Raw genomic sequence first — 27,073 nt, 5'->3', positions numbered from 1 at the left:
ACTCATTTTGGCTAAATAACTACCTGGGAATGATTTCTCCCCAAGAAGCACAATGGACATAGTGCCAGGTGTTTACTGAACAAATGCATGCAACAGATACCTGCTGAGGGTTGTGCTCAGTGCTGGGGAAATTAGGATGCTCTGAAGGTACTTGGAATTCAACCCACACAGAATCTAGCCATGCACTAACCATTTATTTCCTTAATACCCATTATACACCTACAGTGTGTTCTGTGCCGTGCTGGTGTTGGGGGTACAGCAGCGAGTGGGAGAGAGGGTGTGCATGACCTCATGAGTGGCACATCTGTTCTAGAACAATCTAGCAAGGGCTTCTCCAATAGGTGTATGTCCAAGTATTGTACCTGGGCAGTGGCATTGAGAAGCTTCCACAGGTGAGGTATCATCAGAGGTAGACTTTGAACATAAGTAAAAGCTGGCTTGGCAGAGAAGAGAGAGAGGCATTCCAGGCAGAAGCAACAGTCTGATCCATAAAACAGGGTCTGGGTTTGGGGACTGGTGAGTATACGGAGGCTTAGTGGGGGTGGGAGACTGATATCCTGAGAATGCAGAGATGAGAGAGATTGTATTGGAGCCAGATTACAAAGAGCCTGTTTAGTGTGCTAAGGCACCTGAACTTTTAAAAAATATTTTATTGAAGTATTTTTGATTTACAGTGTGTTAATTTCTGCTATACAGCAAAGTGATTCAGTTATGTATATTCTTTTTCATATTCTTTTCCATTATGGTTTATTATAGGATATTGAATATAGTATACAGTAGGACCTTGTTGTTTATCCATCCTGTATGTACTAATTTGCATCTGCTAATCCCAAACTCCCAGTTAAGGAACCTGAACTTTGTACTCCTTTTACAGATAAGGAAACTGAGGCACACAGAAATGTGACTAACATGGTCCCAACTTAAGAGCCTTGTAATGTTATTCATTAAACTCATTAGTGACTAGAAACAATGAATTTTAATTCTGTAGGTCTTTGAATTTATATTTCAAGTTAAGAACCCTGATTTCGTCAACATTTATAGCACACTTCATTCAAAATATAACATTTTATACTTCAAAAAAGACTTTTGGTTCTGTTTTTTGTTTTTAATTATACCAGTTGTACACAAATAGTCTCCTTACTTAAAAAAAAGTTAAAACATTACAGATAAGGCATAAGTTCCCTTTAACTCCCATCCCAAATACAATCCCTGTACTTTCCTTCAAGTTACCCACTATTATCTGTTTGCTCTGTCTCCGTCTAGAACTTTATCATTGTCTACTCGTGTGTATATGTTTTCAAAAATAGAGAACTGTAATGTTCTTCCTTCATCTTAGACTTTACCCCTTGCTGATCTTTACCAATAGCGTGTACAACTAAGACAATCCTGGCCTCCTCAAAATGTAGAATATACACCATTAGTACATAGCAGAGCTTGGCACATAGTAAATGCTCAAGAAATCTTAAAGAATAAGAGATATATGTCACTGCTAAGGCTTAAGGTACTAATTAGGCAGATGGGGGAGTTGCCAGAGTCAAAGGTCAACAAAGTAGTAGGGATTGTCACCACCTGGATTAAAACATCCTCAGAGTAGATGACTCGATTGTCAGCTCCGTATTCCATGATTTCCAAATAGGATCCCTGAGAAATCATGCAGTCCTCGAGGTTGATGGCAGCATTTTACTAGCCATCTTGAAAAGGGCAGACACATGCTCCAACTTCTTTGTCTGGCAAACAGCCCAATATATGAGATGGCACTTAATCCTGGAGTGAGACCTAGTGCTGACTTGTCTCTGATGTGATAAAAACACAGCCATTGTGCTCTGGGTGGGCTGGCCTTCCTAAATCTGATTAGCAGCCTTGGCGGCGGCAGTACAACAGCCATAATGAAATAAATGCTCTCTTTCCAGAAGTGCAGGCTTATTCCTTTAGAGGAACTGCAGTCGTGGCGTTAATGCGTCTAGAAAGCCAAGGGCGTAGTGGTTGGGGGAGATGAGGCAACACTGTATCTCTTTGAGAGTGGAGATGACTTTCACTAGCATTTCCATCACTTCTGAGATGTGCTCAGAGCAAAGATCCCATTTTCCCAAGGTAAAATTACTGGATTGAGAACTAGAACCTGTTCCTAGTACAAGCCATGAATATTAGTGGAACATTTAACTTGCTAATTAAATCCAGTTTCCTGGATCACTCTATGTAATAATTAACAACCCAGAACTATGAGAGAGGTTTGCAGCCAGCAAGTAGATTAGACTATCGCTTCAAGCCTCTGGTACAAAGATATTGCCTGAACCTTGCTAGGTTCAAAATATAGACTAAACAAGAAGTGCTTTTTCATTCAATAAGCATTTCCTAAGGACCCACTAAGTGCCAAGTATGGGAACTCACAGGGAGATGCAGCAAGGACTTCAGAGGCTCACTAGGAGCTGAACTTGACATTTCAAATGGAGAAAGAGAGAATCTGAATTTTTTTTTAAAAGAGTAAAGGAGGATTTAAAAAATTAAAATATTGGAATACAGAAAGTCCTTTTTTCCCTCCTGACTAGTGCTGAATTTCAGCATCCTTAAAAAGCTGAGGACGTAACACTACCAGCTAAGATAAAATTTTCAAGATAATCTTGAAAATACAATTTTAGGTGGATTGCTATAAGAGATGAACTTCCTTTTAATTAAGGAAAGTTTTTCTAAAACTTAGTAACCATCAACCACTGAGTGTTAGTTGCCTACTCAATTTGACATTGGTGACTTTCAATAAACATTTAAAAAAAAGCAGTCTTAATACACTTCATTTAAAAAAATTTTTTTTAAATTAATTTATTTATTTTTGGCTGCATTGGGTCTTCATTGCTGCATGCGGGCTTTTCTCTAGTTGCAGCGAGTGGGGACTACTCTTCGTTGCAGTGTCTGGGCTTCTCATTGTGGTGGCTTCTCTTGCTGCAGAGCATAGGCTCCTCTACCGTGCGGGGTTCAGTAGTTGTGGCACGTGGGCTCAGTAGTTGTGGCTTGTGGGCTCTAGAGCGCAGGCTCAGTAGTTGTGGCTCACGGGCTTAGTTGCTCCGCAGCATGTGGCATCTTCCCGGACCAGGGCTCGAACCCGTGTCCCCTGCATTGGCAGGTGGATTCTTAACCACTGTGCCACCAGGGAAGTCCTACACTTTAAGTTTTAGATGTCAATGTGTTTTTGTCTAAGTATCTTATATAAAATATCTTAAGTATTTCTATAGTAAATGGTTGTAGTCATTTCTTAAACTTCCAATTATACAAATAAAAATGTTTGAATGTAACTATTATAGGTGACAAAAGCTAACCAGAGAAACAAAAGCCTTTACTTTTGAAGGCCTTAAATCTTACCTGTGAATTGGCAAGTATTTGTATTTTTTTTAATTCTTACTGCCCTTCTTTAGTTAGGGCACTCATGAATGAAGGTAAAGATAGGATACGCCAGAAAAATGAAACTTGGGCTCATGACTAGTATTCAAATCTTAAGGTGTTTAATTGACTACATTTAAGTTAATCCTGCTATAAATCTAATTTTTTTTTAATTGTAAAAGCTTTCCTGAGGCTCTCTAGCCCAACCTCAGACATTAATCTCTCCTACTCATTTTTAAATGAGGTTAGCAACCAGAAGTTAAAAATCCACAAACAATGAACTGAGAGAGCTTGCCCCATTTAGGGTGTTTCTATGGCATTCATGTTAAATATAGGTTAGAAATTAAAGAAAAAAAACCTTGGAATTCATGGGCATAGATAGGGAGGCACTTTGTTTCTACCCATCTCCTGTTGGATCTAAACTATCATCTTGCTACTTACTGGGAGGTGAAATGCAATGTGTGTGCAGCCTTGCAGAAAACCTGTAAAGAGCATGGATGAGGCCTGCCTACACCTATTTTAGCGACTATCTTACAACACTCAAATATTGACTTGGGTACTCTCTCACTTGTGACATTTCTTTTTGAGATATCTAAGAATAGACAGGTGACTATTTTTTTTAAAAATTAATTAATTTATTTTTGGCTGTGTTGGGTCTTCGTTTCTGTGCGAGGGCTTTCTCTAGTTGCGGCAAGTGGGGGCCACTCTTCATCACGGTGCGCGGGCCTCTCACTGTCGCGGCCTCTCTTGTTGCGGAGCACAGGCTCCAGACGCGCAGGCTCAGTAGTTGTGGCTCACGGGCCTAGTTGCTCCGCGGCATGTGGGATCTTCCCAGACCAGGGCTCGAACCCATGTCCCCTGCATTGGCAGGCAGGTTCTCAACCACTGCGCAACCAGGGAAGCCCCAACAGGTGACTATTTTTAAGACCATATTGATAAAAACCTGCCGGAACCAGTCAGGATAAATTAGGTTATGTTGCAGTTAAAACAGAAGACAAAAACCTCCCAATCTCAGGCTAAAAACAGCAAAGATTTATAACTCTCTTATACTACATATACAGAAAAATTTATTGGCTAAGGTAATATCTGCTGGCTTCAGGCATAGCTGGATCAAGATAATCCAGGGTGATCCTTAAGGATTTGTCCTATTGCATCCCTTAGTTCTGCTTTCCTCTGTGTTGGCCCCAATCTCAAGCAGCCTCTACTAGTTCCAGGCAGACATCCATATAACTCCAAGTCTAGGGAGAGAGGTATTCTTCTCTCCCATGAAAATTCCAGTAATTCCCATGAAAATCCCACAGGTCGGGCTTCCCTGGTGGCGCAGTGGTTAAGAATCTGCCTGCCAATGCAAGGGACATGGGTTTGAGCCCTGGCCTGGGAAGATCCCACATGCTGTGGAGCAACTAAGCCCGTGTGCCACAACTACTGAGCCTGACCTCTAGAGCCCGCAAGCCGCAACTACTGAGCCCCCGTGCCGCAACTACTTAAGCCTGCACACCTAGAGCCCGTGCTCCGCAACAAGAGAAGCCACGACAATGAGAAGCCCGTGCACCGCAACAAAGAGTAGCCCCAGCTCACCGCAACTAGAGAAAGCCCGCGCACAGCAACAAAGACCCAACACAGCCCCCCAAAAATAATAATAATAATAAATCTATTTAAAAAATAATCCCACAAGTCACCCTAACTGGAAATCTTGAGTTGCATACCCATCCCTGAACCCATTACTGGGAAGAGGGAGATGGAAATGCACTGATTAGCCTGGAGCCCATGGAGGGATGAGCCTCATCCAGTGATGTGGGTTGAAAATGTGGAAGGACTAGTCACCTCAAATCTAGGAGCTGTTTCCTGATTAAGGGATGTTAATGCAAGCCCAAGCAGCAGTTTCTATTGTATGGGTCCCAGACTGAAAATGCCTGACTCAGCCCCTGATGTTTTCCATATTATATTACTAGTGACAGTAATAATCCTATGTGCTCTCTAAATGGCTATAAGTAAGGGTTATTCAATTTTAGTTATTCATCCAACAAGTAGATATTGAGTGTACAGTACACCAGAAACTCTGCCACCTTATGGGAATACAAATTCCACTAAAATACAGTCCTCGCCCTCAAAGAGCTCCCGGGTATTGGGGCAAGGGGAGGACACTCAAAACTACAAATGACTCTCCTGCATATTATAAGTATGTAGAAGGTACTGTGACTTTTGTCCTGAAATTTACTAGTCATCGAACCTACTTTTCTAGATGAATTCTGAAGCTTGCAAAGTACACTTAAATTTAATTTTCAAAACAGCAAAAACCTAGTAATTTTCACGAGAACAGTGTTAAGTAAATAGCCAGGTTTTAGGACCTAACGATCGAAGTCTAAAATGTGATGTCCTTGTTTCACTGTCAACCCAAGAATTTAAAATGAGACACATAGGTGGCATTCTAAGATGATAAAGGTGATCTTTTTTTAAAAATTTATTTATTTATTTATTTTTGGCTGTGTTGGGTCTTTGTTGCTGTGTGCGGGCTTTCTCTAGTTGTAGAGAGCGCGGGCTACTCTCCGTTGCGGTGCGCGGGCTTCTCATTGCAGTGGCTTCTCATTGCAGTGGCTTCTCTTTGTTGTGGAGCACAGGCTCTAGGTGCATGGGCTTAGTTGCTCTGCGGCATGTGGGGTCTTCCCAGACCAGGGGTCGAACCCATGTCCCCTGCATTGGCAGGCAGATTCTTAACCACTGCGCAACCAGGGAAGCCCTGATAAAGGTGATCTTGAAAGCACCTCTTGGATTTTTTTTTGAACAAAAACAATGCCTCAGGGCAACAACTGTCACACATTCTTTTGAGATGGAACAGCCAACAACTGGCAATCCCATCTGCCATTCAGAACTGCTGTAGAACTGTCCAGTAAAGACTGCCTTATGAAGCACATACTGCCAAGTAAGTCAGTTCAGGTATGGGACAAGAGGCCCCTGTCAGCAGGAGTAAAGTGTTGATAGCCTTCACTAGCAAAGGGGATTCATTCCTCCTAAACTGTAATATCTTCAGAAATCAGAGGAAGTTGAATGAAATATAACAGAGAGAAAGAATTTGTTCAGCAGTGAAATTGGGAAGCATTCCTAAAGTGAACTCAAGTCTGGTGGTGATAGCCTTTTGTCTTGGACTGGAAATTTGTTAGGCAAAAGTAGATATTTAAAGATTTAAGAAGGTTTTTAAAACATGGAGACAAGTCTTGATTTACGTTGATTCCAGAAGCATTTATTGAGCACCTAAGATGTGCCCCATGTCACATGAGACAATGTTTATGCACAAAGGAATGTTACACGATGATGGTATTTGTCTCACTGTCTACTGGGGGAGATAAGGGTATAAACAAATAGTTACAGGATTATGTCACGTATGCTGTAACAGGCTTTTACAAGGTGTTGGTAGACAGAGTCCAGACTGGAGAAGAGAGAAGGGAGGAAGTCATGTTTAAGTAGAAGCGCTGAAGATGTGTGGTAGCTCACTAAGTTGATAAGGTCAAGGAGGGTCCAAGGAGCAGAGAAATGAAGGTATAATATAAGGAGCATGTCTAGGGAACTTCAGGAGGCTAACGTGGGCAGGGGGAAACCATGGAAAGCTTTTGAACGAAGGAGTGATGTGATCAAATTGTGCCTCTGAAAAATCCTTCCGGCAATGTTATAGAGGGTTAGGCTGGACAAGGGAAGAGTTTGGCAGTAGGAACACAAGCCAGGAGGTTCCTGCTGGCTTTCAGATCAGATGTGAGGAGAGACTGAACGAAGGCAGCGTGATGAGGTTGGAGTGATGGGGACATGATGGCTAGTTGCCACTAGAGTAGAAATGATGGGACCTGATGAAGGAGATGGACATGTTCAGTGTGATTCCCAGGCTGAGCTGACTTCAAGGGTGTGTGATCCGTGCAGCCTCACAGGGCCTCCCGCTCAGAAGAGTCCCTACTGGCACCATCTTGAAATCACTGATAATTTTTGAATAAGGGGCCCCACGTGCTCATTTTCCTTTTGTATTGGGTCCTGTGAATCGTATGGTCTGTCCTGTCCCCAGGTTTCTGCGTTCAGCTAAGGCGGGGATCATGGTACTGGTAACTGCAGCTGGAAGCAGAAGAGATGGGTGGAGGGATGAGTTCAGTTTTGCAGCCCATGTGCCTATGGGTCATCAAAGTAGTGATGGTCAATAGGCTGTTAGAAATTAGATGTAAATCCCAAGCAAGGTACGTGCTAGAGTCATCCATGTGGGGCGTACCAAGGCCAAGGTGGTAGAGCCCCAGGATGTGGATGAAAGGGTGTAGAGGAGAAAGAAGCTGGAAACGGAACCTTCGGGGGCAAAAATGTGTAAGGGATCAGAGAGGGAGAGAGAAAATGGGGGTGGGGGGAGGAGTCAGAGTCCTGTGGGAAATTTTTAGAGGGAATTGTGTCCTGGAAGCCAAGGAAAAGTCTTAAGAAGGGAAGAATCGTGAGGAACACATGCCACAGAATGATCAAATAGGGACACTGTCTATTGCATTTGGCAATGAGAGGGTTGGTGGTCATTACGGAGACCAGTGGTGGAGATGGAAGCCACATTCCAGTGGGATGGAGGAGAAACCAGGAGGAAACAAAAGTGAGTGCAGACTCTCCTTTTAAGAACCTGGGCTGTGAAGTCAAAGGGAGGAAAGGAGGAGAGGGGTGTGGAGAATAAAGCTTTTTAATTTTTTTTTTTTCCTCTTAAGACGGGGGAATCGAGCAGGTTTGTGTGTGAGAGAGCATTGCTCTCAGGAGGTGAGATGAGGGCGCACTTTCCAGCGCAGAAGTACAAAAGGTAAAGGTGGGAACTGAGACGGACACATTCATAGATGGAGTGGTCAGAATATATGCACGCAAAAACAAACAAAAACCAACAAATCTAATTTTTTCAGTAATGGTAAGTTTACCACTGTAGGTGAAGTGTTAAGGCCCACAGGGGGCTTTAAGAGAGTGTTGAAGGTGCTTGCCCTCTGGGAGAGGACACTGACCGGCGACAGATAGAACTGCCAAGTAGCAGGGAGGGTTCAGCTGCTGTGAGAGCAGAGGCCTGTCTCCCAAAAGAGGCAGAACCGAACGCTGCCTGCAATTTGTATGCATGAAAAACTGTAATAAGCAACTTTGGCCCAGGGTATCAAAAGTTCCACAAAGGGAGAAGACATTTGCTTGTGAATCTTTTTTAAGTTCGGAAGACCCTCCATCACAATATTAGACCGTGGCAAGGGCACCCGCTTTCTTGGTGTTCAGGGCTGCCCAGACAGCACCAAGGAGCCTGAGCATCAGGTAGAGGCAAAAATCTCCAGAGGCTGCAGCAGGGCAAGCCTTGATTTGGTGAATAATTAATGTATCACCGAGACCTAAGGCCTCCCTCCGTGGAAAGGATGTAGATAAACTCACAAAGCAGCTTACTCTATGGTCTAATGATTAAACTTCCCTGGGCACTATTTTATTGCAACTAAGTTAAAAGCTGACCAGCTGGCCACTTAAACGCTTCTCTCTGGGGTGATTAATTAGGAAACCAAATCTCCTGATTGGACTAACAACTAACTATACTCCCCTCATTCCAGGGAGCACTTTTGCCGGGAGGACTAAAGACAGCTCAAGGTCTGATTCCAGCCATTGCTAAGGCAGCAGAATTGGGTTAATGCACAGGAGGGGTGGCAGAATCACACCACCAGCCTCTCTTCCCTCTCCAACCCCTACGAGATGGGTGAGCGTGTATTTACCCCTTATTTAACCAGACAGGTCACACGCAATGCTGCTGGAGACCCGACATTAGAGGCTTGCTCGCCCACCTCACCATTTGTACACCATGGAATTCCTCTCTGGAATTTGCGAGGTTGTGCTTTGTGGAGATTGTGGACAAGTGCGTCTCATGAGAGACCTCCAGCTTCGTGGCTGAGTCGACCTTTTCACGGTAAGATGGGAAAAAAGCGTCACTACCAAGAGCGGCGTTCGAGAAATTACCTGAATTCGAGCCATACGTCTGGATTTAGGTAAAAAGTAGATTTAAAAGAAAACAGAATTAGATGGGTAATTCAATGCTGTGGCCACCTGGGTAGCAGGGACTCCAGGCAGGTCCTGAGTTGGTGCGCAAAGGCAGCGGAGCGAAGAGCACTTTCCTTCGAATGAAGACATCAGAGGTGGCGCCCAGCCCGGGCTCAGCAATACAGGGGGCTTCTCTGCTTTCTCAGGAGCAAACCTGCCAGGTCGACCCTCTTTCTAAAGGGTTTAACCGGCCCTCCCGGGGCGCTGGGTGCCGAGAGTTTATAGCCTTGGGCACCTCTTCGTGACTCACTCCTTACAAATGTAAATGCACGAACGCCCCGTAGGTCCCGACCCGCCTCCTCACCCATCGATCTGAACACCTCCCGCCCCCGCCCTGCGCACCGCTCGGGACGCGCACCCGGCGGCCGCCCCGCAGCTCTGTGCTGGGAACGTTAAGAGCCACAGCCCCACCGCGCCCACAGATGCGCCTTAAAACAAAAGAGGCGCCGGGGGAGGGTTGGACCTGGCCCTCACCCACTCCCCGCCAAGTCGGGGCCGCCCGCCGCCCGCCCCCTCCGCCCCGGCTCCGCGTGTGCGCATGAGCAGAGGCGCCACCCTCGGTTCCTCCCAGGGCGAAACTTTCTAATTCCCTTCTTTGGGCTCCGGGGCTGCCAGGAGCCGGGAGAGCGCTCGCCCCGCCGGGTGAGGAGAACAAAGTGGCGGCGCGATTTTTCCCTCCCCACCCCCCCGCTTCCGTGGGAGCGGCAGGAAATGCGAGGGCCCCTCTCCTCTCCCTGAATATTTGCCTTTTTTTTCTCTCCCCTTCTTCAGAAAGGAAGACGGCGGAAAAGAGCCGGCGGCTCGGCGGCCGTGTCCTCCCCTCCTCTGCCGTGTCCTCTCGGCTGCAGGGACTGGCCATGGGTCGGCTCCAGATGTTCGCGTTCAGTTTCTTAGGTAATTCCGAGGAAACGGTGGGGGAAGGGCGTGGGCTTGGACGCGGGGAAAGAATAAACCAAGCCGTTGGTCCCAGCTTCGGGGGAGCCTGGGGGATCGGGAGAGGGACCCGGTGGAAATTCTGCGCTGGGATTAAACGCCAGCGCCCTGGGTGGTAGCCGGGGACGGCGTGCGAGGACCGCAGGCGACTGCATCGCGGGGGACTGTGCCAGAGCTCCGGGTGCTCCCGCGGCTGCCTCTCTGGGCTTTGCATCTCCGGCCCTTTCTCGGTGGGTCTCTCCGTCGCTGGGGTCAGGCTTCGTGGGGTGGAGGGCTCGCCGGGAGCCCATTTTCCGGGAAAGTGCCCCGAGCTGAACGCAGGCTTCGTCCTGGGAACAGATTGGGGCCATGTGGCTTTAATTAACCATCGCGGTTTGCCCCCGGATGGCGCCAGAAACAGCTGGACCGGGAGCGTCCCTGGAATGACGAATTGTTGAAGCCAATCCAAAGCCGCAGGGACTGTCCACCGGCCCCTCGCTCGGGAAAGTGGCGTCCCCCGCGAGCCCCACCATCCCCCGTCCCCCGGCGAAGCGCCCGCGTCCTCGGAGCGTGCATGCACACACACTCACGCGCCCGCACGCTCGCAGATTTCCGCGCACACACTCGCGCTGTCACGCCGAGGATACGCAGGCTGCCGCGTGCACGCGGGTTCACAGACACACACGTGCGCGAGTACGGGTGTGCGGCGTTTGGCCACCTGCCTCCCTGCGCCCAGGTCCAGGCGTGTCGAAGTGCCCGGAGCTGCTTCCCGGGCAGATTAGGGTGGGCGCGAGTGTCGGTGGGTTTCTTGGGAAGTGATGCTCTCGGCTGCTGGACAAACTTGGCGTCTCTGTTTCTGTCTGAATCCTCCTCTCCACGTCCTGCCTTCCCGGCCTCGCTCTTCTCTCCATTGTGTCTCTTTTCTGTGTATCCTGCTTTTTTTCTGAATCTCCCCTCTCCCCGCCCGCCCCTGCTTATTCCCTTTGCTGGGGCCCGCTCCCTGCTTGTGCCCTCCCCTGTCGCCTGACCCTTCCACAGCCCTGTGCGGAACTGAAGTGAGTGCCCAAGAACCCGAGTTCAGCTACGGCTGCGCGGAGGGCAGCTGCTACCCGGCCACCGGCGACCTTCTCATCGGCCGAGCACACAAGCTCTCGGTGACCTCGACCTGCGGGCTGTACAAACCCGAGCCTTACTGTATCGTCAGCCACCTCCAGGTGAGGGGGTGAGATGGCTCCAGGCTCTGCGCGCGCCTCCTCTAGTCCAGACCGAAGGGGGAGGCCCAGGGGACTCTGCATCCTGCCAGCGATCCAGATAGGAAGCGCCGCAGCCAGGGAGTCCCGGGATTAGGCTGGTAGCTCACCCTTTTGCACTGTGGTGGCTCACAGTTTGCACAGTTGCATCCGCCAAACATTTCCTGCCGCTGCCACGGTCAGTGTGGAAAGGCAGGGCTGCAGACAGGTCTGGCGGCCCCTGCCCCCAAGCCCTGACCTCTAAAAGACCCGTGTCTCTTTTTTTGTTTGTTGGTTTGTTTTTTAATCCTTTCCTGTTTGGAAATGTATATAAAAGGTGGTTTAACCTCTTCTTTTTTATGTACTGAGTGGTGATCTTGGGTTTTTCCCAAATCTTTAACTTGGATAAAGAGTATTCCAGCACTGATAGACACCTTGCAAGGTCACTCCAGTCATGGAGAAAAACACTCCAATGTTTTTCTCTCCTCATTTGGTGCTGTTCCCATCTACTTCCATTAGATAGCAGGATCAGATGCTTGCTTTTTCAAAATGCCCTGGTTGCCATGGTACCCGATAGAGGAGGACCAAAATGAAATTTCTGAGTGTTATCTGTTTCTAAAAGTAGACCCAGATCTTAGCTTTCAAAGGTCACGTTTTTAATAAAACTAATTTTAAAAGAAGACACAAAGCATAAACGACCCGGAATCAGAATCCCTTTCCTTGATTTTGAAAAGGGAGGCAGGTATCTCTGGCCTCTAAAGCCAGCATAGGGCTTAGTCTCCTGCGCAGGGCAAGTGCCAAGCCACTTGCTCTAAACTTGGTCACTGCACCCACCTTCAGATCTGCCCTTCAGGAGTGGGACAGAATACCGTGTGGTTTGCACACAGATGCCTTCAAATGGAGTCACGTTTACAAAGCAGAAGGAGAGCCCATTCTGGAGACCTGATAAATTAAACCAAAGGAATGTGGTAAAGTGGATTCCACTTACTTGCTTCCAGGTTTATACGGAGATGTCTAGACTGCTTCCTCCTGATTAGAAGGGAGGCTGTAATTAAACTTTTTTTAAGTTCTGGTAATTGTTCTCCAGTATTAGTTTCCTTGGCTACAAGTTACTGAAGGCAGTTGATGTTACCTTTTCTAATATTAGCATGTAAATTTTACCTAAAATATTATGCTAACATTTACCTCCGAGGCCAGGACATTCTGTAAATAAATCACCAGATCCTGAAACCAGCTTTGACCAGAATGAGAATTGGACTATTTGCCTTAAAAGCAAGTAGAGCCAGACTCTCTGGTTTATGTGATTAGCCATGAAATTGTGGAGCACTCTTCACAGATATTAGAGCCTAAAGAAAGGCACTGGGTGTGTACTTCTCTCAGACGTTGAACAGGTGAAAAATTGAGGCAGGAAGCGTAAGTATTTTGTCCAGGGTCCCATTGTATTCCTGACTTCTGGCTTCTATTTTCTAGTTGGTACATCTTGCCAGTCTCTAAATCCTTTTGGGAGGAAGGTGATAAGTAATAGCTAGCTAAATAAATACAGACATAAAAAGTACAGTCAGTTGATACTGTCCTTATAAGAATATCACCCTTGCTTAAATGTTGTTTGTAAGATGTGTGTGGGTCTCTATAGATTTCCATCTCAGTGTCACTTTCAGACCTAAGAATAATATGCATTTCAGAAAATCTTAGAGAGCAAAGCCTTATGTGGAAAAGGGAACTTTAAGTGATGCTGTTATTCACTGTGATGGAGTGCAAAGAGGGCTCTTTTGGCTGTGACCCCCATTTTAGGGAAAAGGAAAATGACAAGAGAGAAGTTCAAAGCTGCTCTAAAACCTAAAGTATATTTTCAGTTCGGGTCCAATTTGGTGTTCTTTGAATTGGTCCCAGTTTTCAGTGCTCTCAACATGAGAGTCTGGTGTCCTTCCTGAATATTCTGAGCAGTTTGTAGGCTAGCCTGCTCGCTGCCACTGTGAATTCACTGCTGGAGCAGAGGAGAAGAAGCTAAGAAATCTTTATGTGTAGTTCCCAAAGCTTCTTAAATACGTCTGCCTAATACTTGGTTTCTGCTTTATATAGGTTTTCGAAAATCAGGCCAATTGAACTGTTCTCTTTTTATTTTCAGTTTGCTTTATGTCAGCAAAAATTCTCTAAAACTTCCTCTGCAGTTTGCTTCAAGAGTAAACTTCTCCAGCTGTTCACTGAGATTAAGACTTAAGCCTAGAAGTTTCATTTTGATTAAATTAATAGCTTGTGGAAACAATGCCTTCTTCTACTTTTGACCTTGAAGTTGCAAGAGAAGAGGAAAATTTCAGGAGTATTTCATACTCAGTTAAGTTAAAAAGTGAAAGACATATGACAGGTCATTTAAGTAATTTTGGCACGTGCATTTTTCTTGAAGCAAGTAGGATGGGTTTTTGTATTGTGGGCTTGATTTTTGGCGTGTGTGTGTGTGTGTGTGTGTTTGTGTGTGCGCGCGATTGCTTCCTAGACTCATAGAACTGACTTTCCTTTCAGGAGGACAAAAAATGCTTCATATGCAATTCACAAGATCCTTATCATGAAACCCTGAACCCTGACAGTCATCTCATTGAAAATGTGGTCACGACATTTGCTCCAAACCGTCTTAAGATCTGGTGGCAATCCGAAAATGGTACGTGGTTGGTATGGGGTTAAGTTCCAAGGAGTGTGATTGGTCACCTGGAAGGGGTTTACGGGCTCCTGGGTGTTTGTAATTACGATTGGTTTCTCTATCCTGGAATTCTGGCCTTTGACAGATTTACTGCCTGAAGCACTAACTTCTCTTGGTAAAATCTGATCCTTCTTCCTGAAGTATGCACTTCCTATAAGAAAGAAGTCTTTCATGCGAGACCAAAGGAGTATTTCATAGTCTTCATCCTGAGGGGGCCTTGGGGAGCGTGGGCATGGGCCGGGGGCAGTCTGGGGAGGGCGTGGGAAGGCCCTGCACTATCTCAGGCCCTTATTCCTCCACAAAACAGCATGTTTCATTTTGATCAACCCCAAAGGAAAGGGCAGAATCAACACCCACCACCTTCCTTCCATCTAGAGAACATTTAATCATAGTACTCTGAATACACACTAGATGTAGTTTTTCAGACTCAACGTGGATAATGACCCCAAGTCAGCTTTTCCAGTGAGTGTGTGAATCCCACCGTTTTTCCTTTCTTTGCCTCTTGGGTTTTGGTTTAATAAATTCATCAAATATGATGTTACTGTTGTGGTACAACTAAGCCCAAATTAGTTTTGCATTTGTTTCAAACTTGAATGCTGAAATTTGAGGACTAAAGGTAGAGTTAATGTGTTTGTCATTAACAATGTTACCATTAGATCTTTTGTTTTTAATTTATTTATTTTTGGCTGCATTGGGTCTACCTCGCTGCGCGTGAGCGTGAGCTTTCTCTAGTTGCAATGAGCGGGGGCTACTCTTCATTGTGGTGCGTGGGCTTCTCATTGCGGTGGCTTCTCTTTTTGCGGAGCACGGGCTCTAGGCGCGCGGGCCTCAGTACTTGCGGCATGTGGGCTCAGTAGTTGTGGCTGGAGGGCTCTAGAGTGCAGGCTCAGTAGTTGTGGCGCATGGGCTTAGTTGCTCTGCGGCATGTGGGATCTTCCCAAGCCAGGGATTGAACCCGTGTTCCCTGCATTGGCAGGTGGATTCTTAACCACTGCACCACCAGGGAGGTCCTGACCATTAGATCTTTTTTTTACAAAACATTTATGAGAAAGGACTCTCAAAGAAGTGAATCTAAGCCTGGGCAGAGAAAGCCTGGGACATCTGAAACCACATAGAGCTTATGACAAATGTGGGACGTTTCTGACTGTCCACGTTTTCCCAGTGAGACCGAAAGACAATTAGAAGAAGGATGCCTCAACATCAGTATCAAGTTGATAGCCAGTAAAATAGTTCGTCACGTGCTGTTGTTCTAGAGGAGGGTTTTTCTTGGTTACATCAGGAGTTAATCAGTCTCTACAACTTTGAGTTTGTGGGACAAAAGAGGCCAAATGCCAGAAAGAAGGGATTTTCAAATAGAGGGGTTTGAGGGCGCTGTCACTCTGTCACAAGAGATCAGGTGAGATTAGATGGATGGAACTTAGTTTTAGAAAGTCAGACTGTTACTGTCCCGTCTCATCTCTCTGCTGTCTGATAGGTCACAACTGAAGACTTTCTTTATGAATGTGATTTTATCTATTTTCTGTATGTTTTGTCCAAGATGAGCTTTACGTGACGTGTTAAATTATTAGTGCTCAGGCCCAGAAACAGTCTTGGAATGTGCAGCTACTTTTAACTTACCCCTCACGATGCTTTATTCCTAGGTCCGACAGAAATCAAGTACACCATAGAAGAATGATCTCATTTCTTTTCTCCATGGATTTTTCTTCCCATATTAAAAAAAAAAAAAAAAACAAACCTGCAGTGCTTTGTCAGGTTAGGAATCTAAAATGGAATGTGCTTTTTAAGCCCCCATTGCCAGATACGTTCTTATGTTACAGAACTGGTCCTAGTCTTGCTCGTACTTTACACTATTTCGTTATCTCTTCATTTTAAACAAATAGTGCAGGTTTTTAAAAGCCTGGGAAAGGAGAGGCAGATAGTTGCTTAGCTAACCTTGTCGCTCAAAAAGAAAGGCGGAGAGTAGGTTTGTAGTACGGTTCTTTCTAATAAGTTAGATAAGGTTAGTTAGCACGGCTATAATGTTTTTCTTTAACATTCCAACTAACTCATATCCGTTCCAGTGACCACTTCCCCCCCACCCCCATCCCCAACTGACTTGGCATTTGTCCAGTGGGAGAGCTTATTTCAAAAGTTCTACTGATTTCCTGAAAATACACCAGCCTGTGACATGATTCATCCCGACACATTCCTATCTTCCTGCATTTAAGACTTCTTTTGCTTCAGAAGATGGACCCCCAAAAGCTCTCTCGAGCACAGGAAATGTGGAAAGGTCTCCTTCATTAAACAGGCAGGCTTGAGGGCCCAAGGGATTGGGGAGGAGGTGCTTTCCGTCCCTGGAATTCCAGTGGATTGACCCCCAGGGCATAGTGCAGAGGCTCATTTGTTTGTTCAGGCTTTCCCCTGAAAGGGAAGATGTTAGTATTTGTTCTGGGCCAGTTTATTTATTTGACCCATTCTTTGTCTCTTTGGCATTGTTTCTCAGTTGTGGAAATGCACCCAAAGGCTTCTCCATCAGGGATAGGTTTTTCTAAATTGTAGTGTAACTCACAAAACGTGGTGGACTCTTATTTGTTTTCTTTGCTGCTGCACAGAAAAAAAGGAATATTTGTGTTTCGACTGGAAGAGGATTGTGTTCCTGGGCTTCAGACAGCAAAGCTGAACCCCTACTGTGCACAGGAAGTGCCCACTCTTGTTTCCCCTTTGAGAGTCCCTTGGCTTAGTGGGTTGGGGAGACTTTTCATTTTTTTCCTAAGCAAAAGATGTCTTTCTTGACAGCAACTAAAGGCTGTCATTCTGACATTCTGCCAGATGTCTTGTTCCAGGGAGCACATTCAATACGTTGAACTCCAGAATGATTTATGAACAACTGAAGAATCATTCTGAGATGTGCTCCATCACCTGAATCAAGCCAGAGTTTTGTCATTATTTATCTTATCTTCAGCTTAAGATGGACTGCAGAGAGAACTTCTATGAGGAGCCTAAGGATACTTGAAGAGAATAGTCTCAATTGTTCACAGATGTTCCTGTTTACCTTGCTGTTTCCTTTTGTCTTTTCAAAAAAATCTATAGGCGTGGAAAATGTAACTATCCAACTGGATTTGGAAGCAGAATTCCATTTCACTCATCTCATCATGACCTTCAAGGTAAGGAATCCCTAACTTTCTCACAAATTCCCCTTTCAAAATGGATGGCTGTTGCGAGTTGGCCTCAGTGGGAACCTAAACATTATTGTTGCTATAAATTGGGATAATTGAACAGCTTTTCAACATGGACATGAAGAACTATGCTTAACAGATAGTCTCTCTTCATGGCAATAAGTAGAGAGAGCCACTGTTCTAAGATGATTGGACTGTAAACTTTTAATTAGATATCTGTTTATTTCCGCATGGAGACAGGCAGCTTTGACTTGCTCCCAAATCACAGTAAGACATCTGGAGAGTAAGTCCCTGCTCCCTTGGGTTGATGTTTTAATGCTGACTTTGGTAAGTGAAAAGGAAGTGTATTATCTTTAGTTTTCAAGGTTTTGCAAAATATGTGGGAATGGTTTTTGAGTTCCTTAAGAAATGTGCCTGCCTTCTTCAACGTGGATTTTTCCCATCGTTTTTCTTTGAGAGATGTAAAATGACTCCAGGACTAGGGAATGTCTGTGTACAAAGTCCCTTTGTTTCTTCTTAAGCAGCTGCCTGGAAATGACAGGCTTCACATGGCTTAAAGTACATGTTGGTGCACACAAAACCTATAATTTACTTATTGCTTCTCAGATTAAAATCACTTTTGAATCGTTTTCAGTTGGGGGCCTTATCTACACCTTCTCAGGTTTGGAAAAGGTGCCAGGGGTAGGTTTACAGTGTGGGCGGGTAGCCATGAAAGTCTTGCTTGTGTCCTCTGCCTAAGTCTGGGAGGCCAAGGGCCAGGGGTGGGCGTGGAAGTCACATCGTGACTAGGAGGGATGCTGGGCTGCTGGCCCCCAGGCCTGAGCTCTTCATCTCCTTGCTCCTCCACGGGAACGTGCTGTTGCTGGTGGGGGTGGGCGGGGGGCAGGTTTACACTGTGGCACCTGCTCCTGCGAGGGATGGGGAGGACTTTCCCTGAAGCACGCCTCGTCCCTTAATTGGCCACGTGCTCAACCTGGCAGTTAGAATTGAGACTCAACTTCGGATGTTGCCTTCATGTTATGGGACACCTAAAAATACTCAGAATCGTCTTTATTAATGTTTATGGTCCTATCTTTTACTTTGTTCGTTTTTTCCTTTTAAAAGGTAAAACTACCTTTTATGGGTAGTTCGTTTATATCCAAAAGTCGGGTGGGCACATATCCTGTAGTTGAATACTCATTCAAGTGAATACAATGGGCCACAGATGAAATTCTGCGCAGAAGTGCTGAAAGACAAACAGAGGAGGTGGTGATTAAACTGAGACCTAAAGAATGGGTACAAGTTGGCAGAACTCATCCTTTGGGCTCCTAGTTCACGTGTGAAAAGCAACATCTACAGCGTTGCACAGACTTGGGTGTGACTCCCCATTCTGCCCCTTGCTGGCGTGTGTGGCCAGAGCTTCTCCTTCCTCTTTGGTAAAATGGGAAGAAAAATAACGCCTGCATTATAGGTTGTGTGGCACACCCCTCTGCCCTGGGGGTAGGGATGATCGTAAGAAACTGCCTTAGATTTTAAAGATAGCATGTTCCTGCTCTGCGCTGTCCGGAAGCTCCAGTCTTGTAGGGGAGAAATACGTACTTGCAAATAACTTAGGATACAAGGTAGGATGTGCTCACTGCTATAGCAGAAGTTCAGATAATGTACATCGGCAGGGAGGAGAGTGAGATTCATTTTTGCCTGGGATAAAGGAGAAAGCTTTACGAGGAGAGGACTGGGATTGCACTTGACCTGGGCCAGGAAGGGTGAGCAGGATTTTAGGGAGAGGAGGTAGAAGAAAAACCCTTCTTGGCAGTGTGAGAGCAAAGCTCTGGTGGTGGGACAGCTCGGGCAGGGTTTGTTCAGCACGTACTATGTAGACGTGCCTTGAACTTGGGCTAGTGAAGGGAGGAACGGGAAGTAAGATTACAGCCAGAAGGACCTTGCTTCCTTGCTGAGGAGTGTGAACTTTATAGAAAATGGGGAGCCATCAGCAGGAAATGAGACCTGTGTTTCAGGAAGGGAGCCAAGAGGAAATGCAGAGGAGGGCCCAGTCCCACGTCTCCCCTTGCTGCCCTCTCTGCTACCCTCTGCTACCGTTGCCTTTGAGAGTCATTGCCGAGAGGAGGAGCCCCTGTTTTCTAAGGGAGTCCGTCGGACCCTTTAGAATCAAAGGCTCAGCCATGAATTGGAGAAGGATTAGAAGCAGAACAGCAGAAGGCAGGGATGAACGAAAAATTACTGAGATGTCCAAGCTGGGGAACTAGGAGGGTGGTGACACCATTGAGTGGTGAGGACAGGAGCGGGGTGAGGATGAAGAGTGTGTTTATTCCTTTTTGTTTTTAAATTTATTTTATGGAAGTATAGTTGGTTTACAATGTTCTGTTAAGTTCTGTACAGCACAGTGATTCCGTTATGAAAACAAATGTATATATATGTATATTATTTTCCTTTATGGTTTATCACAGGACACTGAATATAGTTCCCTGTGCTATACAGTAGGACCTTGTTGTTTATCCGTTCTGTATATAATAGTTTTCATCTGCTAATCCCAAACTCCCAATTCCTCCCTCCCCACCCCCCTCCCCCTTGGCAGTCACAAGTCTGTTCTCTATGTCTGTGAATCTGTTTCTGTTTCGTAGATAAGTTCATTTGTGCCATATTTTAGATTCCACATAATAGGTGATAGCATATGGTATTTGTCTTTCTGTTTCTGACTTACTTAGTATGAAAATCTCTAGGTCCCTCTGTGCTGTCGCAAATGGCATTATTTCATTCATTTTTATGGCTGAGTAGTATTCCATTGTATATATTTACCACATCTTCTTTATCCATTCATCTGTTGATGGACATTTAGGTTGCTTCCACGTCTTGGCTTTTGTGACTAGTGCTGTTATGAACACAGGGGTGCATGTATCTTTGAATTATAGTTTTGTATAGGTGTATGCCCAGGAGTGGGATTTTGCTGGATCATATGAGAGTGTGTTTATTCTAACTCGTGTTTGCGTGGACATGGCTGTTTACTAAGTGGATTGGATTTTCTTAGGGTAGCAAAACCCAGTTAGCATATCCACAGTCTGTTTTTGTTCATAGCCAAAGGCTTCCAAACTCACAGCTCTTTTGTTTAGTATAAATTCAGAGGCAGCTATGCAGCAATGTGAGGCCTGAGAAGCTCAATGACTCAGCAGTGAACCTGGAAAGGCTTCCCTTCTGTAGGTAAAATGTGTTGTCCCAGTTTCCAGCAGCTTCCTAACTTCACAGGAAATTGGATAACTCGTCAATGGCCTTTTGGGACTCAGAAGGTTCCAGAAGGGAGAGAGAAGGAAGCACAATCAGGACTGGCTCTAAGGCTTTTCCTCTCTGCTGTCTTGTGCCACAGAGATATCAGGCTAGTCTCTCTCCAAAGTGTTGCCACCCACGAGGCAGGTCCCCTGGGGACTTTGCCCTGGTTCATTTATTGGGTTTTTTCCCCCTTTGTTTAAAATTTTTAGTTTAATACTCTCTTGGGTTTAATAAAGTATCATTTTCTTATATTTCTGAAAAGGTAAAAAAAAAAAACCTGAGCAACTAGTAAATGTATAAGTCAAGGAATCTGTCGAAATGTGACTTTCCATTTCCTTACCCTTGTCTCCTTTTATCTGCGAGAAAGACCATCAGGGTTATGAAGGATGGTGCAAGGAGAGCTGGGCATGTACTACTTTTCACCCTTACTTGTCACCCAGATTTCTGTCAAGCATTTGTTTTATTTTTTTTTATGGTCCTGTTCAAGTTCTTGTATTGGTCGTCTTGGCCCCCAACATTTACTCTCTTTAAAAAATTTTTAAATTTTTATGTAATTTTTAAAGGTTACTTTCCATTTACAGTTATTAGAAAACATTGGCTGTACTCCCTGTGTTGTACAACACAATACATCCTTGAGCCTGTCTTATACCAAGTAGTTTGTGCCTCCCAGTTCCCCGCCCCTCCATCGCCCCTCCCCCGCTCCCCACTGGTAACCACTAGTTTGTTCTCTGTATCTGTGAGTCAGGCACTGGTTTGAATTCAGAAGTGAGTGCCTCTGTTGAGGTTCCGTTTGCTGAGTTGCCTTAACTTTCTTGATCTTCCTCCATCGTCATCTGACTGCCACTTCCCGAAAGGCACTTACCCTGTTCATCGCTGTTGAAGCTTTTGCCTATTTTTAGTGCTAATTCTGCTTCATCTCTAATTTCCTGTTGCCCCTGTTCACCACACCCGCCTAAATCTCCATCCTGCCTCCGTTTCCAGAATTCTTGTCTTTTTCCTCCTTCCTCTCTGACATCCATTTTTCAGGCTTCTATTACACCATTAGCCAGTGAGGCAAAAAAGATCTTCATTCAGCCTGGATTTGAAAGGTCTTCATTCAGTCTGGATTGAAATCTCTCTGCCAATAGCTGGCGAGTTAACTAATGTCTCTGAGCCTCGATTTCCTCATCTGTCAGACAAATGTGTTGTTAAGGTATATTAGTTTGCCAGGGCTGCCATAACACAGTAGCACAGACTGGGTGGATTGAACAACAGAAATGTATCTTCTAGGATTCTCAAGGGACAAAGTTTGAGATCAAGGTGTCGGCAGAGTTGGTTTCTTCTGTGGCCTCTTTCTCTCCTTGGCTTTTAGATGACTGTCTTCACCTGGTCTTCTGTCTGGACCTGTCTGTGTCCTGATGTCTTCTTCTTAGAAGGACACCAGTCATATGTGATTAGGGTCCACTCCAGTGACCTCACTTTAATTACCCCTTTAAAGACCCTATCTTCAAATACAGTTATAATCTGAGGTACTAGGGATTAGGTCTTGAACATCAGAATTTGGGAAGGACACAGTTCAGCGCGTAATGGAAGGTTAAATGAAATAATGTGATTGAAGTTCCCAGCACCCCTCTCTTGTCTTCTGCTAGCCCTTTGTTGATGTTGGAGCACTGACTTGGCTCTCTTTTATCTTGTCCTTTTCTTTTTGAGGGGAAATTAAATATTTGGAGGTTTCAAATACTGTATGTATACAGTGCCTCCCAAATCCATGTTTCAAGTTCCATTCTCATAGCTGAGTCCAAGACCACTGTTTCCAGTTCTCCAGTGGGCGTCTCGATTCTGAGACCTTGCACGTAACTAGACCAAAACTACATGCCTTTGCTTCTCTTCTGTATCTTTGTTAGCAGTAGCACACATGCCCACCTACCTAAGCTCAGGGGTTCCTGTTTCTTTCTTCTCCCTCCCTTTCCACTGGAATCAAATTGATCACCAAGTGCAATTCAGCATATTTTACTTCCAGTAAATTTTCAGAGCAGTCAATCCCATCCCTTTATCGCTATCCACACTGTAATGCTTGAGTTAAGACCTTCATCTCTTTTCTGTCACTTGGTTCCCTTGTCTCTTGTTTTGTCCATGTCCAATAACTCTGCCAGAGTTGTTTTTCTGAAGTGCAATCTAAGCATTTCATTCTGTTCACTTAAATGTTTCAGTATTCCCCTTCATTGCATAAAGATAAAGTAAACCCCTTAGCATGGCAACAAATTCCTTCCCAACCAACCCCTCCTGCCACCTGTAACCATCTCTACCCACTGTCCAGAAAACACCCAGTTACCGTTTTAAGATAAGTTTGATGCCATCTTCTCTCTGAAGCATTCCCTAGGGGTGTGTGTGTGTGTGTGTGTGTGTGTGTGTGTGTGTGTGTGTGTGTGTGTGTGTGTGTGTATATGTATGCGTGCGCATGCTAAAATATATGTAGCACAAAAATTTGCTTTTTTAACCATTTTTAAATGTGCAGTTCTGATGGCAGTAGGTATATTCACAATGTTGTGCGACCAACACCACTATCTCCAGAACCTTTTCATCACCCCAAGTAGAAACCCTGTACCCATTAAGCAATAGCTCCTCATCACTCCGTCCTCCCAGCCCCTCTTAACCTCTAATCTATTTTCTGTCTCTATGTACTTGCCTATTCCATATGTTTCATATAAGTGGAATCACACATTCTTCTGTGTCTGGCTTATTTAACTTAGAGTAATGTTTCCAAGGTTCATCCATGTTGTAGGAAGTATCAGAATTTCATTCTTTTTTATTGCTGAATAATAATCCATTGCATGTATATATCACCTTTTGTGTATCTGTTTATCCACTTGAGTGGTTTCCACTTGTTGGCGATTGTGAATGATGCTGCCCTGACTGTTCATGTACAAGTGTCCATCTGAGTCCCTGTTTTCAGTTCTTTGGGGTGTGTAGCTGGAATTGCAGGATTCTCTAGCTTCTCGAGTTAGTAATTCCTTCCTCTTGTTTTCCCAAAGCACACCACATGTGACTCTATTATAGTGTGTGACGAATTGTTTTGTAAATAATTTCTGCCCATTCCTGTACCTCATTGGACAGCATTAGTTGCAACATTTAGACCCCTGTCTGGTACCGAGTAGCTGTCATTACACATCTACTGACTGATTAAACGAATGAATGAAAGAAGGAACACTCAAGCTAAGCAGTCATGTCATGGGCATGGTGGCTAAATGCACCAAAACTTGTATGCTATTAAGGCCTGTTTATAATCAGCTTCTAAAGAGAAACAGCTTACTAGTCTCTGGTAGGGTGGGAGAAAGTGCAAAATTTAGAGGCGAGACACTTTCCTGTGAAAAGAGGCTCCATGGAACAGCTTGAAATATTTGAAATCCAGCCACAGTCTGAAATACCAACCACATGCAGTCAGGGTTTGTGGCACACAATTGAATGATACTTTCCTCTGAGATTTTAAAATACAGATTACCAGTAAAAACGTCCAATGAGTCTCTTCCACCTTGCCTTTAGACATTCCGTCCAGCCGCTATGCTGATAGAACGATCGTCCGACTTTGGAAAAACCTGGGGTGTATACAGATACTTTGCCTATGATTGTGAGAGCTCGTTTCCCGGCATTTCCACTGGCCCCATGAAAAAAGTCGATGATATAATTTGTGATTCCCGATATTCTGACATTGAACCCTCAACGGAAGGAGAGGTTTGTTTGTTCTATTTGTTTTCCATTCTACTTACAAATCTAGTTTTTGATCATTGCAAAAATACCAATTCCTCTTATATCTATTTTTAGGTGATTTTTCGTGCTTTAGATCCTGCTTTCAGAATAGAAGATCCGTACAGTCCAAGGATACAGAGTAAGCTTGTTTTCAAATAAAAGCTTTGATGAAGAACAGCAATCATGGGAGAATGCTTACCCAGAGCACTGCTACCCAGAATCTAAATATCAAGTGCTAATTCCACCCTCTTCATTTCCTTCTTTCTTTGCAATGCTCTTGAAATTGGCAGTTATCAGTCCTCACTGAAGGGGAACACGTTTTGATAAGAGTAAAAGGTTTGTGTCATAAGACCCCAAACCATTATGCTGGTCATAATACCTTATTTATTGCTCAGTATCATATATATATGATGTGTGTGTATATATATATCGCATATATGATCTATATCATATATTATGCATACATATAATTATGTATATAAAGGTACAGATTAGGCCATTGTAACAAGGTGTCCCCAAAAATGCAGTGTCTCAGAAAAGTTGACTTCTCTCTTACGAAATCACCAAGAGAGATTTACAGATAAAGTACCATTCACTTGCCGCAAGCAGGCTTACCAGATAAAATACAGGATGACACCCGGTTCAGTATGAATTTTCAGATAAATAACAAATCATTTTTTTAGGATAACTGTATCCCATGTGATATTTGTGACTGGTACGAGCCTATTCCATGCAATATTTGTGGTTAGTATAACCATGTGATATTTGGGACATATTGCTACTGCAATGATTAATTGTTTATCTGAAATTTAAATTTACTGAGCACCTTGTATTATTATTGCCAAATCTGGCAAGTGTAGCCATTAGGTCACCCAGGTTCCCAGGTTCCCTCTGTCTTGCAGTCTGTATCCACGTGGTTAGACATGGATCAACCCCACCCTATCCTTGTCCCAACCTGTGGGAGGGGACAAGTAAAGAGCAAGCGACCTGAAGCCATACGTCACATCCGTTCACACCCCATTGGCCAAAATTAGTCCCCTGGCTACACCGCAGGAGATGTGAGATGCTCTAGCTGGTGGCTGTGTGTGCTCTCAAACTCTTGGCTAGGGCTCTTATTGTCAAAAGAAGAAGAGAAGAATCCTGGGGGAAAATTTGAGGTCTCAGCCATATTCAATGTGCTCATTAAGGTGAGGGTTGCAGTTGCATTTCACAGGTGAGTCCGCTGAGGCTCAGAGTTGGACTCACACGCATAAGGTGACGGGGCTGTTTAATGAGAGATCCTGAGCGCATGTGTTGTGATTCTTAGATCAGAGTGCTTTCCAGCATCCAGCAACCAGGCTCATGTCTTTACACAAATACATTTTGATCTTCTTGGTAGGCAGAATGGGCTTTGGAGTCCGACACAGCTGGCTTTAAGTCCCAGCTCCAGCATAATTAGAGCTCTGTGACCTTGGGCAAGTCATTTACTTACAACTTTTTTTTAGCTTCTACTTTTTCATCTGTAAATGGAGATAGTCATATTGACCTTCTGGTTGTTGTGGACGGAAAATGAGTAACGTATATAAGTGACTCACCAAGGTGCCCAACGCATAGAAAATGTTGGGTCCGTGAAGCTGCTGCCACTGTTGGTGTCGTCACTGCCATCAGCTGTCACTCAGGCCTTCTGTAGACCGGGTCCTGCACCTCAGAGTGAGGATAAGGCCCCCTCTCCAGCTACTGAGGTGCAGTCAGTTGAGCAGAGGTGGGGTGAGGTCTTGCTGGTCTTTCTCAGTGGAACATGGCCCTCCTTTGATCCAAAGCCCTGTGGCACTTCCCGGCTCACAGCAGGGGAGAGTAGAATGGAAGGAGTCCAGGGAATATTGCCAGAAAAGTGCTGTTTCCCCACTTAAGTTTACATATGGCCCAGACCGTGTCTGGTCTGTAATTTACTCAGTCATTCTGTTATCAAACAAATATTTATTTATTTTAAAGTTTTATTTTATTTTTTAAATTTTATTGGAATATAGTTGATTTACAATGTTGTGTTAGTTTTAGGTGTACAGCAAAGAGATTCAGTTACACATGTACATATATCTGTTATTTTTCAGACTGTTTTCTCATATAGGTTATCCCAGAATATTGAGTTGAGTTCCCCGTGCTATCCAGTAGGTCCTTGCTGGTTATCTGTCTTGCATATAGTAGTGTGTGTGTGTTCATCCCAAGCTCCTGATTTATCCCTCCCCCACCCGCCGCCATGTTTCCCCTTTGGTGAGCAAAAGTTTGTTTTGGATATCTGTAAGTCTTTCTGTTTTGTAAATAAGTTCATTTGTATCATTTTTTAAAATTAGATTCCACATATAAGCGATATCATATGACACATTTGTCTTTCTCTGTCTGACTTACTTCGCTTAGTGTGATATCAAACAAATATTTAATGGTATATCCAGCCCTGTGCCATTTCTGAGTGAGCTCTGGGAGGCCTGCCCTCCCCGCTCTCAAAATCCAGTTGCGAGAAATGTCCACACAGTCTCCATGACCAACACCTCCTGGGTCCGTAAAAGGACTCACGGTCTGTTCCTTTTGGGTGAAATTTGTGGGACTTGGAGAATGTGCTGCCATTATAATTCTATTGTCTTTGGCTGTTAAATGGCGTCAGAAAACCTATTCCTATATTAAAGAAGCATCCACTGTAACAGATCATGCTTTGG

At 44.6% G+C, this 27,073-nt stretch overlaps 1 protein-coding gene across 1 annotated transcript in view; it reads left to right on the top strand.

The window, feature by feature from the left end:
• The first annotated feature begins 9,955 nt into the window (after positions 1-9,955).
• The window catches only part of LAMB1 (laminin subunit beta 1), a 74,371-nt gene continuing 57,253 nt past the window's right edge, over positions 9,956-27,073 (top strand). Inside the window, exons 1-7 of the mRNA XM_036863336.1 lie at positions 9,956-10,059; positions 10,189-10,311; positions 11,368-11,543; positions 14,076-14,211; positions 17,320-17,393; positions 24,183-24,371; positions 24,462-24,525. Coding sequence (XP_036719231.1) covers positions 10,275-10,311; positions 11,368-11,543; positions 14,076-14,211; positions 17,320-17,393; positions 24,183-24,371; positions 24,462-24,525 — 676 coding nt within the window. The 5' untranslated portion in view covers positions 9,956-10,059; positions 10,189-10,274. The remainder of the gene's footprint in view (positions 10,060-10,188; positions 10,312-11,367; positions 11,544-14,075; positions 14,212-17,319; positions 17,394-24,182; positions 24,372-24,461; positions 24,526-27,073) is intronic.

The sequence above is a fragment of the Balaenoptera musculus genome, chromosome 9 (genome assembly GCF_009873245.2).
Source record: "Balaenoptera musculus isolate JJ_BM4_2016_0621 chromosome 9, mBalMus1.pri.v3, whole genome shotgun sequence".
In the NCBI taxonomy this organism is placed as follows: Eukaryota; Metazoa; Chordata; class Mammalia; order Artiodactyla; family Balaenopteridae; genus Balaenoptera; species Balaenoptera musculus.
Note: the sequence above shows the minus strand (reverse complement) of the source record. Positions and strands in the feature narration are given on the sequence as shown.